At 42.6% G+C, this 15,124-nt stretch overlaps 1 protein-coding gene across 1 annotated transcript in view; it reads right to left on the bottom strand.

Moving 5' to 3' along the window:
* Nucleotides 1–15,124, bottom strand: part of SLC10A7 (solute carrier family 10 member 7) — a 195,239-nt gene that overhangs the window by 51,095 nt on the left and 129,020 nt on the right. The window contains exon 6 of the mRNA XM_054562781.1: nt 6,443–6,478. Coding sequence (XP_054418756.1) covers nt 6,443–6,478 — 36 coding nt within the window. The remainder of the gene's footprint in view (nt 1–6,442; nt 6,479–15,124) is intronic.

Here is a 15,124-nt window from a genome sequence, read left to right as displayed (position 1 = left end):
TTACATACACAGGTGGAAGATAGGCTACTCTCAGGTTCAAGAGAAGATTGATCTTCACTTGCTTTACAAACAAATACTCCTTGTCACAAGGTGGAGAGACTGGCTCAGCGTAAGACAATTGGAGCCATCAAAAGGATAGCTTCTTTTTAAGTGTTTCATTATTGTTTTATACACGGCACACGGGACCATCAACTATGCAATCCTCATTGGGAACATGACAAAAAAAGAGAATTGTACATGACAGTAATGGCTGTATTCACTGCTCTTGTTCATACTGATGGGATCAAACATTGGTGGATTTTATCACAGGTAGCCAACTACTAGGAAAACTAATAACAGCTGTAGCCTCCAAGGCCGCCAGGGATCTCTCTCTCTGACCTGGGCCTTTCTCTTCTATGAACTCCTGTGAAACTCACTCTGAAGAACATAGTTGAGCAGTTAATTTTTCCTCTAAATTTCTTCATTATTCTTTATTGTTGTTTACCCAAATAAGCTTGAAGTTTCTTCAAGGCACTAATTATGCCTTATTCTTTTTTGTCTTTTCTATGTTGCTTAGAATATAAACATTCAGGAAGTGCTGATAATATGTCTCAAAACCAGCTGTCTCTTAGGACATACATGTGCCTTGTAAGCCTAACCTGGAAGGAACCCTCGAGGGGAGGCGGACCCTGGCTGAACACGCCCTGTGTTCTTTACTAGATGTGTTGTTGTCTCAAACAAGTTATGAAAACTCCTTGAACCTAAGTTTTCTCATATAGCATGAGGGTAATACCTACTGCTAAAGGCAGTCATGCCCTTCACATGGGATTATGTAATAAGTACCCATTACATCTACTCAATAAAAATTATTCTACCTCTCCCCTCCCATTCCTATGGATGAACTCTCTGTACTTAGGAGACCGCATGCTCCCTCTGTAAACTAGAACTCAGCCCCTTTCTCCTACTCAAGGACATGGGTCCATGAATTTCTGTATCAGTTTTTCCTTCTCTAACTGGATTAATCCATCAACACAAATATGCTAATAATTTTCCCAGTTTGGTTGCTGCTTCATTTTCTGCACTCTTTAGAGCAAAATCCCTCAGAAGTGTTATCAGTGACCACTGTCTTTATCTCTTCTTCCTTCAATCATTTTTGAACCAACTTCAGTCACCTTGCATCCCCAAAATGCTGCTGAAATAGCTCTCATGAAGGTTCCCAGTGACCCTCATTCTGTGAAAAACAGTGGTCAGTTTTCAGACTTCATGGTATCTGAAGTATTGCCAGCATTTAAAATAGTTGACCACTCTCCCCTTTTTGAAACACATTCTCTGCCAGGCTTCTAGGGCACCCAAATCTCTGGGTGTTCCTCCTAAGCTCAGTGCACATGCCTTGGTCTTCTTTGCAGACTACTGATCTCTTTCCTTCTCTACTCTCACTCTTGGTGGACTCATCCACTCTCACTTAAAATCCTTTCTATGCTGCCCAATTATGAATCTCTGCTCCAGACATCTCCTCTGAATTGCAGACTCATATAGTCAACTGCATGCTTGATGTCTCTACTTGGAGGTCTAACAGGCACCTTAATCCAGACATGTCCAATACTAAACTCCTTATGAGTTCCTTGAACCTGCTCTATCTTACAGTGTTCAATGTCTTAGTAAGTGCAAATGCCTTCCTTCCAGTTGCACGGGCTTGGAGTCATCCTCGACTCTGATCTTTCCCTCACAACCTTTATTCACTCTCTCAGTTCTTTCAAATTCTACACTCAACTACTTCCCACCAGATTTACTCACCCACCCTGCCAGGCTAACAGCGTCTCTTGCCATGGCATTACGCTGGCTTTCTAATGGGTCTTCCGGTCTCCACCATGATCCCCTTACAATCTACTCTTAACCTGGCATCCAGAATCACTCTTTTAGAAAATGTGTCAGAACACGCCATTTCCTTGATCAAAACTCTTTTAATGGTTTTCTGTCTCTCTCCAATTAAAATTCAGAATCCTTACAAAGGACATCAAGGTCCTACATCATTTTCTTCAGCGTCATCTCCATCTACTCTCCCCTTCGTTCGCCCCATTCCAGGCACACCTGCTGCTCCTTAACAACGCCAGGCACACTTTCATGACCTTCGTACACGCTGTTCCTTCCACCTGGAACCCTCTGCCTCCAGAAGGTTCACTCCCTTATCTCCTCTGGGCCTTTGCTACTATATAATTTTCTCAGTAAGTCCAACCTTGACCTCCTTATTTACAATAGCAATCTCCCATTCTGGCTCTTCTTGTTCCCCTTCCTTATTTTATTTTTCCCTTTAGCACATATCACCCATCTTACACACTATATTTTTATTTATTTGTTGGTTGGTTTCCCCCTCCCACTAGATATAACCTCTTTTAGAGCAAAGATGTTTCTGTTTTGCTCGTTGCTATAACCTTGGCACCTAGGGAAGTGTCTGGAAGAAAGAAGTCAATACATATTACCGAATGAGTGATGAGTAAGTTTCAAATAACTTTTGGAGGAATTTTGCTAGAAAAGAGAGGATGGAAATGGAGTGGGGGTAGGATAAGGTAAGATTTAATTTTTAAGATATGTAATGTTACAGAATACTTATATGCCAGTAGAAATTGTTCATTAGAGATAGGAAGTTTGATAATATAGGAGAAAGAGTAAAATCTGTGTGACACATATTGTTAAGTAAGCAATAACAGATGACACCAGTAGAGGCACTGGCCTTAGATGGGATTAAGGGCAATTTATCTATAGAAGCAGGGGAAGAGATGAAGAATATAGATGCAGGTAGGTAAGATTTTGTAAAATTTTTCTGATGGCTCCTAATTTCCTCATTAGTTAAATTCCTTTCTGCATCAGTCGATATGAAAGAAGAGAAGCATTGGAGATTTGAGAGGCAAGGAGAAGGTGTAAAATAATTTTCTAGAAAGTGGGAATGTGAATTAATTAGGGGGAGGTGGTGGGATTGTCTAGCCCACTCACAGTGCGTTGTCATGAATTTCAAATGAGATCAGGCAGCATGACAGGGTATGCCCCGGCGTGTTCAGGCGCACATACAGAAAGTCGTGGAGTTGAATTTAAGCAGGCTTGGAATTTTGCAGGCAAATACGAAGCAGTAAGAGATGACCAGGTTGCTTGTTGATGGTGTATGCAATAAAGTGATTACAGTGATGGACCATGAGATCTAGACTAGGTAAGATGGGATGTGAGGGTTGGGTGGGGGAGGTAGGGTGGGATACTTAGAGGCATTGTTAAGGTGATAAGGTAAATAAATTGTCCATTCCAGCAAGTTTGAGGAATTTTTAATGTGGGGAATAAGTCACAAAGATAGAAGTTACTGGTAGGAAAAGACATTCAAAAATAGGATTATGGAAGGATGCAGTTACTGGCAGTAATAAGGTCAGAGTCTGACTATAGCGGTGGCTGGCTGAAATGAACTGGAAAGCAATCTTATGGGAGAAGAAGAGGGCAAGAATTTAGAGGCCAGGGTGCTAAGAGGATCAACTGTGTGCATATTGAGGACGCTAAGAATTAGGTTCCTGTTACAAAGAAGACAATAGCTGCTAACAGTTTCTGAACTCACAGAGTGTGACCTAGGGTTCTGCTGATAATTACACAAAGGGCAGTGGCAGAGAGTAGAGGTGCATTGGCAATGACCTTCAAAGGAATGAAGGGGTTTATGGAGAAGTCGTGGAAAGTGATCTGCAATTGGTAATGAGGTGCCAGACAGACACTTCATTCCATTTAAAGGCCCAGTGATGGGAAAGGCACCTGAGGTAGAACCATGAATCAGAAGATGCACTTCAGATGGAGCAAGATGGGGAAGGGGACATACTGAGCAGAGGTTAATAATCCAGGGAACAGGATTCCACCAACAATCACGGCCTTTACTAGCTACTGCAACCGAATCTCCAGGAATTTCCATCCTCAAAATATGTTTTTAAAAAAAGACAATTCAATTTTCAGGTGTTGTTTTAGTTTCTTTGGCTTCTGTGATATAACACCACAAACGTGGTGGCTTAAAACAGCAGAAGAATATTGTTTCACAGTTCTGGAAGCTATTAAGCCTGAAATCCATAAGGCTGTGCTCCCTATGGGATCTGCAGGGGAGAGCCCCTCCTCCTCTCATCTGGCTTCTGAAGCGGGCCAGCAATCCTTGGAGTTCCTGGAGTTGTAGACGCATCGCTCGCCTCTCTGCTCCCATCACAACGCGACATTCTCCCTGTGTGTCTCTGAATTCTCTTCTTGTAAGGACACCAGTCCTGTTGGAGTAAGGGGCCACCCTACCAGAATGACCTCATCTTAGCTAATTACATCTGCAATGACACTATTTTCAAATAAGGTCACATGCTGGGGTGCTTGGGGTTAGATCTTCAACTTTTCTTTTTGTGGGACATAACTCAACCTATCACAGGGGTGTTCATAAAAACAAACTAACAAACAAATCCGTATCTTTTATGGCATGTGTTCATCTTTCAAGCTGCTTGGGTGTTTGTCCTGCTCAGTAAATGAGGCCTGGTAACCCAAGTATTTCAGCAAAGCCCATTGTCTGTAAGATACATGACAACACAAAGAGGCAAAAAGTACTATATAGTGTGCATGTCATTTAATAGAAAACATAAACGTATCTATTGATGTTGTGTGATGATGCCATTGAACCTACTGGGACAGCCCAGCTGGCTCAGAGGGAAGCATTAAACTTTTAATCTGAGGGTTTTGGGGTCTCTTTCACTATTATTTTTGCTCTATTATTTTAGAATGTTGAATCAATGAAAGCTCACAAGCCTATGGTTCCAAGAGTGGGGGAAAGTTAGCTGTAGCATGATGCCAAAATATTCATCAGCTGAGAAAACCTCTGCAGCACGGAGATGGGAAGGAGAGGGAAAAAATGTACTCATCTAGTTCTTCAGTCATGAGCCAAAACAGGGTCCCAGAGAGGCAGCCTTTGAGAGATGCTACCCCAGGTCGCGGCCCTCTAGTTGCAGCTCTGACATCTCCTTGATTTTCTTAAATGAGTCACATGAGTAAGAGATGCCTCATGTTTCCAAGGGAGAAAACCTAGGCTGTACAGCCATTTACTGCACACTTCCTGGACACCAGGCTCTATCTGGTCCCTGTGACCCACTGCAGTGGGGACCTCAGCCCGGCCTGCATCCTGCGTGTGCGGCACTGCCCTGGGAAGCTGTGACCCCAGGTCTCGGAAACAACGCCCCGGGATGATCCCAGTTCCTCCCATCTAGTGCGCAGGCAGGCACATGCCAAGTGTAGCACTTCAAACGAACGCGAATCAATATTCACTTTAGTTTCACGTGGACTCACTGCAAATTCTGAATTGGTGAAGCCCAAATGAATGATGTTTGTTATGTTGAGGGAAATCATCTGATTGCTTGACTCTTGTTACCTTGTCAAAATGAAGCTAGGGTTTCAGAAGGGAAGGAAAGAATGAGGCTTTGTACTTAAAGGTAATGTCTTTCATGAATGATGCAGAACCCAACTGTTTAGTAGTACATCTCTCCCTCTCCACTTCCTACACAGCTTGTAAGAAATGAAGTCCCTTACTCTGTTACTCTAATTGAATTCCAACTTGGGTAATTACACCATAATTAAATAAATTTTCCCCATAGTTTTAATTCACTGACAAATAGTGCTACTTAAACAGCTACATTTCACTCCCAGAAACGCATCCCCACTCCATTTCAGTGATGAGTGGAGTGATTTATATTTGGGAGATGTGTGTATGAAAAATGCACAGTTCATAAAATATTTTAGGTATCATTCATGATTACATATGCTTTTCTCAGCATGAGATAACATTAATTTCTATTATAATTTTTCATCTAATTTCTCATATGCTTAGTACCCAAAGAAATAAGACAGCTAATTAGCATTTCGTATTTTCTGAACAATTTTTTGTTTAGTTAACCAGTGGCTTGTATTTTTTATTTCTAAAGCACATTTTATTATCCCTGGGAGGCAGATTGGGGTAGGTGGTATTGTTCCCCATTCTACAAATGAAAAACTGAGGCAGTTTTCACCAAAGCGATGAAGCCAGTGATTATCAGCCTTGGAACCTAAGCTTCCTCTGGTTCCCAAGTCCAAGGCCCTTTCTATCAAATACTGGGTCACTAGCAATCACTTTAGTTTTACTAATGAGAAAATAAAGAGCAGCACGTTTGTGACCTGTGTCACAGGTCACTAGTTTGTAACAATAATGATTTAGCCATGAGTTGGAGGCTTAATAATTGGGTCCTGGTGCCAGCCTTGGATCATGAGACTACAGAGGCCCTTTGGGTCCATGTGTTATTTACAGGTGCAGCTCAACTGGCAGAACCGTTCAAAACTGTGCTGCAAAGTCACACAAAGGATGCAAATTTCAATTTTATTTTAATGGCCCTTCCTTCAAGGGTTGTAGACAGCTTTTAATAAAAGATATGAAGGACGACGTGAAAATACTCACAAACAGCAGCAGAAGCAGGGGTGTGACAATGATGCCCTGAAAGAAATAAAGGAGATGAAGGTCATTTATCAGCGTGCAAATCAGGACACTTTCTTTGCCATTGTAAACTCTGATGCATGGGAATGCTCATCTTTTGCACTTCTGTTTAATAAAACCTGGGCGATAGAGAAGAAGGAGCCCCGATCTTGGCTCTCCCTGCCACAAGGCCCCAGCATCTCTATCATAGTTGTTCGTACACGGCGGCTTGAAAACTGCAACCACCCATCTTCCTTTATGAAACTCTTCTCCCCTTTGTGAAACTTAAGTTGCCTTCCACACTGCATATGCATCACTGGGGTGGGAGCTGGCAAGCTTTCTGACTCCAAGGCTTTCCACTCTAACTTGGATAAAGTGCCTCTTTTCAAGGGAAGACAGGTGGTTCAGTCCCAGTTGGGGTCCTCTCCTGAGCAAAGACCACGTCAGTTGTGATGAATGAGATGTCGTGATTTTTTAATGCGAACCGATCTCCCCCAGGAAACGAGCCGGGATCTCAAAACTCATTTCACTTGATTAGACTCCATGTCTCCATGGTGGAAGGCAAGTCTTTCATCTAATTCGGCCACATAGGACCACCTCGGTCCCTCTGCCTCCCCTAGGCAGGAAGGAGCAAAAGATTTGTTTTCTGAGATGACAAGGAACAGTTTGAGGCTGTTGTCGATGAGGCAGGATACAAACTTTCAGGTTTCTGGAAGGTAAATCTTTTAAACTAGGTGTTTTGAGTTGGGGGTGCCAGATTTCAGCATAGGGCAGGAGATGATGATCAGCCCCTTAGTGCCTCCTTAACCTCTCCACACTTCCTCATGATTTATACAAGGCAAGCATTTCCTATTTTTATTAATGAATTCTACTAGGAACTTTAAAATTCCAGAGTTTGTGTGCATGTGTGTAGGTGAGAGAGAAAGATAGACAGACAGACCGAGAGTAGACTCTACCCGGGATCTTTATATGGTACCACTTCATTACTTTTGGGAAAACAGTCCTTTAGGAAGTCCTTTGTCCAAACAGTTACTAAATTCTTTTGTATGTGGCGCAAGAGGGACTGGCTTACTTTATATATGAACATTGCTCTTATGACTTTCTTAGGAATATGCTCATGTGAATATTCACACACGGGCCTATTTTATTGTTCAATAAGAGAATAAATGCTTCTTTGTTGTGCAAACTTTTGCAATGGACAACAGGAGCAACATTTTAATTTGTGCTATATTTTTAGTCTATTTCTTAAAACATGTATTGTGGTTTTTCAGCTCCATTGGTGTCTATAAAACAGGTTCTCATTAGCACGTTTAAGTGAGCTAGATGTGCAAAATGCCAGAATAATTTATAAGAGTTATTGTCTTTTAATGACATGGAATATTTTCAGACTTTAGCAAGAATCCCAAACTTTACAAGGCCACGTGGAAATAAAAGTATCTGGCTGTTTCAGCCTATATGGGAGCCACCTGATTTCAAGTCAATTTGTTTAAACATTTATTGAACATCCACTTATATGCCAGGCGCTGTTTCATTAATTACATGAATTAATGGGAACCGATCCAGCAGAAAGCGGGTAAGGCTGCTTCAGGACGAGGGAAGGGCATCCACAGAACCACAAAAAGTTGAGCAGGGTGGGGAGTCAAGTATAAAATGGAGGAATCAGAGGCCAGATCACCAAAGGCCTTGCAGGCCAAGAGAGGGAGTTTGGAGTTGATCTACCAATAATGGCAAAGTGCTGAAGAATTTAAAGCGAAGGAATAATGAGCTGGTAAGGAACTTTGTATGTGGAAAATGGATTTGACTTCATTTATTACCTAGCCAGTTTTACCTTTGTTATCTCCCCTAAATTCAGATTTAAAAAATAGAAACTTATTTTAATATTAATTTCAGACTATCAATAATACTGATAATGTATAATGTCTGTGATAGGACGAGGGTTTTCACCCAGGAAGAAGGCTGAGCTCATCACCAGCCTGGGGACATTTGTCTTGTATTTGAGGAGCCAGAGCCACACTGGTGTCACCTACAGTTCACAGGAACCCATGTTCTTGCTGGTCCCATTTATTCTCCTTTGCAAGACTGGCATTGTATTAGTGACAGTACCACCACCAGTACTATCAATGGTATTTCGCTTCTGCACTTTTATGCACGTTTTAAAATTTGACCCTCCCCTCTTGAAGGACTTAGGTTATAAAATAGCCGCATTTTACAGACGAGGACACTGGGTTCAGAAAAGCCAAGCAACCAGCCCAGAGTCACAGAGAAAATAAGCAGCAAAGCCTAGACCCGAGCCTGCTTGGTCTGACTGCGAATCAGAACTGATTCCACTAAACCCCTGGCCCTGGGTGGCAGGTCTCAGCAGCCCATGTGGCCTTCTACAGGGTTCTCCTCAGGGATGTAGGTAGGGATTTGTTGCCGTATGGCCTTGGTCTCAAGCTGACAACCAATTCTTAGAGAGGTCGTTACGGTGGGAGGGAGAACCCTGGGAGCTGCAGGTTTGCCTGCCTGATATTCAAATGTATCGTCACCAAACACACAGCAGTTTCTTTGCAGTTCTCCCCAAAACTTACAATATTGGCTCCTAATGTATTAAAAATTTCCTCACCAGTAGGATGTATTTTCTAATTCTGGATTCAAGAATTATTTTCTGAAAAATGGCTGTTCAAGTTCTTTAACCAAGAGTGAATTGTTACATAATGCTGAAACCTGCTTTTCAGTTGCATCAGGAAACGAGTCAACCCCGGCGCCATTAATCCAGGCAAGATCTCCATCATTAAGTTTTGGTGAAGTCATTAGAATTAATACTGAAATAATAACAGCTAATAGTTATGGAACACTTATGTTGTCAGATGATGGGCTGAGGACTTAATGTATGTTACCTTGTATAATCTGCACAGCAACCCTATGGGCCAGGTACTAGTGTTTCTCCAGCTACTGGGGAAGCAAACTGAGACTCAGAGACACTGAGTAGAATATAAAGAGATGAGGCTGGAAATTCAATCTCTAGCTTCCTGACTCCAGAGCCTGGGGTCCTGAGTGGTATAAATAACAAGTTTGCAATCTTACTCTGTTTCCCCAGGGTTATATTTTAAGAGTAAACCTGAGAAGAGCTTGAAACTCAGTACATCTTTTTGACGACATGAAACAAATTGAGAAATAAGCCTTTGCATGACATGGCCAATACATTTTTTTTAATCAGGTTTTTGCAAATATCAATGATAGAAAGGGTGACCTAAAAATTTAAACTGTAATAGCAACAATCATTGGAAAGTGGAAAGTCAAATAAACATGTTATTTTCTCTCAGGCTCTAAAGGTTCAATTTGATTCCTTCTTCTTCTCTTTCACAAGCAAATTCTATACAAATGGCTAAAACCAAGAGGCGGTGGATGAGCACTTCTAGCAAAAGATATTACTGCCCTCCTTGCAGATTCAAGGTCAGGACATAGTTTTAGCATCCTTGCAATTGGGATGGTGTGGCAAGCTTTCTGACAGCAACACCTGAGGAAGTCAACTCACGAAGTGACTTGAAAGTGACTTGATCGTCTCTTAAAGTGGCTTTGATCGTCTCTTAAAAAACCTTCAGAAAATCCATTTACACCTCTGATGTGAATGACTGGGTGAATATATTTCAATGACTTGAGTGGAGAGGGGGGGAAAAGTGTCAAATCTGAGACACTGAGATTTAGTCCCATTAAAATACCAACCAAACCCTTTCCCCCAAATAACAACAAAAACAACAAAACTGTGAATGCACTTCTCTCAGCAGCAGGACTTGTACAAAAAGGCAAAGCTGAAGTGAATTGTAACTTTCTTTTCAATGGAAAAACGTTACCGGAAGGTTTTGCTGCAGCAGCCATTGTGGGGACACAGATACTGAGACCGACTCCCTAGGCTTTCGTCCCCAGGATATAGAACGTTAAGCCGTGGGAAAGGCGCTTTTAAGTTTTCAATGGACTCCGATTTTGCAGAATGACAGAAGCTCCATTTTGCAAGGGATCTCAGACCTAGCCTGGTCCAGTCCTCCTGTGACGTGTGACGCCCTTTGCCTGTGTCCCTCTCTTGCTCTGTGTGGGTGTGATGGCCGTCCCGCTGCAGGGGCCCCAGAGGGAGGCAATGTTCTTGCTCCGCAGGCGCACACTGCCCCCCTCACCCCGCCCCGTGCCCCGAAGCCCTTTGAGGAGGAGGAAGCTCTTTCTTCTGCTGATACCAAACCCCTTCCACTGCTGCCCTGGTTTCTCCTCTGAGCCCCTCAGGGCCGTCTTACCCTCCCCTTCCCTGTGATGGCTTTTCTTTAAATATTTCATTATTCAATTGCAGTTGACTTTCGATACCATTTTCTATTCGCTTCAGGTGTACAGCATCGCGCCAAGACAACCACGTGACATATAAAGTGACCCCCCTGGTCATTCAGGTACCCGCCTGGCACCAGACATAGTTAAACATAGCACAGCTGTCAGTTTGTGCTGCTTGACCCCCCACCCCCGCGCCCCCCACCCCCAGCCCTTTCTCTGGCAACTCTCAGTCTGATCTCTGTATTTGCAAGTCTGTTTGTTTTGTTTATTTGGTTCTTTAGATAGCCTTTTAACTTCTGCTTTTAAATGGTGTGAACATAACCTCTGTACTCTAAAACGGTAATGTATATTTAGGGCTTGTATTTAAGAATAATGGTGCGGGGAGCCTCTGGGCGCCCAACCGATCCTCTCCGGGCTGAAAGTCTCCTTCCGCCGCTCCTCCCGGGGGCGGGTGCTGAGCCTCCTCTTAAGACACTCTCTCATCCAGCACCCGCTTAATAAAAACTGACCAAACTTGGAAATAAGGCCAAACCAGGGCTGCACGTCCTTTCATTGTCATCCTGGAACATGGTCGAAGAGGCCAGTCCACAGACTACTTTATTTTGCCATGTATAATGAGCACTTTTCTTGCCCAGAGTTCTGAGGGAAAGATAAGCATGCGCATTATACATGGGTAGTGCCTGAAATACTTTGCATGTGTTCTTGTATTTTGTAATTATTTGTTATCTAGAATTTCTTGTACCATAATATGTTTGAAAATAAATCTTAAATTCCTTTATAATACAAAAAAACCAAGCACTTAAATATAAATAAATAAAACGCTGAATTAAAAAATTAAAACAAAAGATTTTTTTTTCCTAAACATTTGGGCCAAAAACGTGGGTATGCAGTATATATGGGAGTACATTATACATGGCAAAATATGGTAAACACCCAGAGGGATATACATTTGTTTGATTTCTATTGACTATTGATTAAGGCCCAGACTGTGAAATTTCATGATAACATACAAAGTTTTGTCCTGTTGGGATAGAAATAATTTCTGCTTAGTAGAAAAAGCAACCACAGAAGTCACAGTTTTGGCTACCCTGTAGGTCAAACTTATTTGGTGTGCTCTTCTGGTGGACTGGATAAGCCCATTTCTACTGTCCCCCGGAACCAGCTTTACTTCCCCACCCACTGGTCCCGTCGTTATTCAGGTAAACAAATGTTTGGCATGCGTTCATTCTATATCTGTAAGAAAGTCGTGTTTCCAACTTTCGAAAATTATGCTTTGACAATTCCTTTGCTCTGAACCTTGTATTTATACTCAATGCTAAGATCTCTTTGAAAAAGAAGAAAAAGAAGATTAATGCTAACTAAAATTCCTAGGTTGTCTTCACATTTTGTCCTGTGGTCAGTGTACAGTGATATCTTAAAAAATTAGAGAAAAGTGTCAAAACACATAGCTGAGTAACTTTACAGAAGAGAGGGCCATGAGGCGCCTGGGGAAGACAGCGGTGGTTGGCTGGTGGGTGAGGGCCTCCTCCCCTTTCTCCATCTGTATTTTCCTCCTCAAAACTGGACCCTCACAGAATAGGCCCCCTGACATCCCCAAGCTGGGCATTTGTCAGTGTGATCGTGGCTCTGCCAGGGACAGAGGGGTTGCCGTGAGCATCCCATTTCATTGACCAGGCGCAGAGCACAACAATCAAGACAGTTGCACCGGACTATTGGCGCTAGACAACACCCGCCAACTGAAAACATCCTGCTAACTCTCTCTGGTCGTGGTCTGCGCTTGCCAAGAAAATGTTGAATGATGATTTTGTCTGCCGAGTAGGGTTTCTGACAGGAAGAGAACACCTGGCCAACTGACACCGGTTTCCCAGAACATGACCCACCACGGTGTGTTAATGGCAGGGGTCTCTGCCCCTGCCAAGCTAGGACTCTGCTCCCGGACTGTGGCGGCCCCCGTGTGGCAATGGAAGCTGGCCTCTCTCAGTGGCATGCACGGAATTAAACAAGCATTTACTGCGTGCCAACTATGTATCAGACGTCATGGGTGCTGAGGGGGGAAGAATTCTAAAGTCTCCTCAACACATAAAACTTCAGAAAACTTTCTGTGAAGTCCTGAGGTTGTCTTTGAAAAATGTATTATTGTTTGTTGGCTTTGTTTTAAAAGGAGAACCTTGAGGGTTTTAAAAATTCATAGAAAGCAGCCAAGAGGGCACAGGAGAACAGAGATTTTGTAAAGGGAAGGGACTGTATCCACTACACCTGAGGCGGCAGTGGGAAGGGGTCCCAGTGCACAGCCGTGGGTTTGAGACCCCTTCACTGAACAAGGAGAGAAAAGAGAGATTAGGCAGAGGTGAATGCTTGATGCTTGATGTCAGAAAGCAGAAGGAACATTCACTTAAGAGCTCCTAGTTTCTATAGTAAGTACAAAATAAAGGGTTTTACTAAATCGAGGGGCTGCCAGTCTCAGAGAAAGCGGAAAGCCAGCGACTGGAAACCTGTGCTGCGACTATTGGGAGAGCATCTCTAAAGCTGTGAAGGTGCTGAGCTTTTGCCAAAAGTATGCCTGCCCTTTGCTCTAGAGGGAGATGCTATTTCTGTCTTTCAGGGCCTGTTCACTATACGAACATTCTTGAGAAAATGTTTGGGAACCATGGGCAGTCAGTGCCCGCTCACAAGGTGTACAGAAATGTGAGAGACACACAGAGAATTGTCTTCCAACAGAGGGAATGCCCAGCAGATGGACCCTGTTGCTCTTGGTCATCTAAACATTTGAGTTATCAAGCTCATTATCCGTCCCTTCGAATATCATCACTGAGCCAGTGTCCTCATACAAGAAAATGATAATTAGATAATCATTTTTAAATGACCCAGAAAACCTCTCTCCAAGATGACAATGATCCTTTAACACTCCTTGGATACGGTGGTTCAAATAAGAGTCTAACCAATTATACTGACTTCCCATTCATAATTCTTTCTCTCTCCCTCTTAAAATGGGGGGATTTGATGTACATGCACCTTTTTGAAATCCAGGTCCTTGTTAGGCTGAGCTGTGGTGTGAGCCAGCAGCACTGGCCTCCCCTGGGGGTCTGTCGGGAGCTGCCGAGTCTCAGACCCCACGCAGACCTTCTGTATCTTTGTGCATACTTTTAACAAGATTTCCAGGTAATCTGTAGACTCATTAAAATTCAAAAAGAACTGGTTCAGACTCTAGAGCGGGGCAGGAGAACCTGGTCTTTAGGGGCCAGGTGATTATTCCAGGCTTTGCAGGCTACACCCCCCGCTGCTATTACTCACCTCCACTGGCAGGGCCCAAAGCAGCGGGAGACCAGAAGCAAACAAATGCTCTTGGTCAAATTTGGCCTGGGGGCTGTAGTTCGGGCCTGGCTCTAAAGTATTGTTTGGGATTAGCAATTACATTGAAATAAGAAATGTTAGTCTAACAAACTTTTATTTTTAGTGACTTGGTTCCTAGTGAACTCCCTGGCTTCCAAGCATCAACCTGTTCCTTTGCAACTGCTTATAACACAACTCCTTAATCACCCATTCTTCAATTTTTCTCTAGACCAAAAACAAATGACCAGTTAAATAGTGTGTAAAATCTACTTTCTTCCTCTTTTTGATATTTGCAGTAATGTTTTTACATGCCCAGCTGCTGATTCCACTCCTTTTCTTCATGAATTGGCAGAGACAGCAGTTCAGCGATCTCAAAGGTTAGTTTCCTTGGGACCCTAGGAGGGTATTTGTCTGGGCCAGTGGATACAGTCTGCTTATCAATTAGCCTCCTCTCCTTTTGCTAATAATTACTATTTCAAATCTGAAGAAGGTTCACTCTGCCAAAGGTGATAGAAGCAAAGGCACACGCCCCTGGGGAGGGGGAATTGAGGGTGTTGGAGAGCAGGCAGAAGGCGGGGGGGAATTCTGGCCCCCAATATCCAGAGCTATGTAAGAGAAAAAGGGTAAATGCAAGATCATGAAAGAGGAATACCAGGTATGTTACTAATCAGAGCTAATATAGTGACACATTAAACCTGAAAAACAGTGTTTAAACTCATGATTGCTCTTATTACTTTTTAATGGACAAGGGAACCTTTTAGACTATGTAAACTCATAGACCTGTATTAAAATGATTGACAATTTTTTTTTTCTATTGAGATTAAGAGTGATGAGAACAATTTGAAATTCTATGACAGCCCAAAGCAAGACTGATAGGGGATTTTTCTGTATTTTCTAAGAATCTTTCACATAAATATCTTCTAAGTTTATAGATTTAACATGCAATAAATAATTTTCCAAAGGAGCTTCTTAAGAATGTTTATCTGTAGAGCACTTATGAAACCAAAGAGGCAGCAAAAGGAATTAAGGCAAAATTTCTTTTTT

The sequence above is a fragment of the Pteronotus mesoamericanus genome, unplaced genomic scaffold, assembly GCF_021234165.1.
Source record: "Pteronotus mesoamericanus isolate MK-2021 breed Mesoamerican mustached bat unplaced genomic scaffold, CSHL_Meso_final contig_163, whole genome shotgun sequence".
In the NCBI taxonomy this organism is placed as follows: Eukaryota; Metazoa; Chordata; class Mammalia; order Chiroptera; family Mormoopidae; genus Pteronotus; species Pteronotus mesoamericanus.
This window is presented reverse-complemented; position numbering and strand designations above follow the sequence as displayed.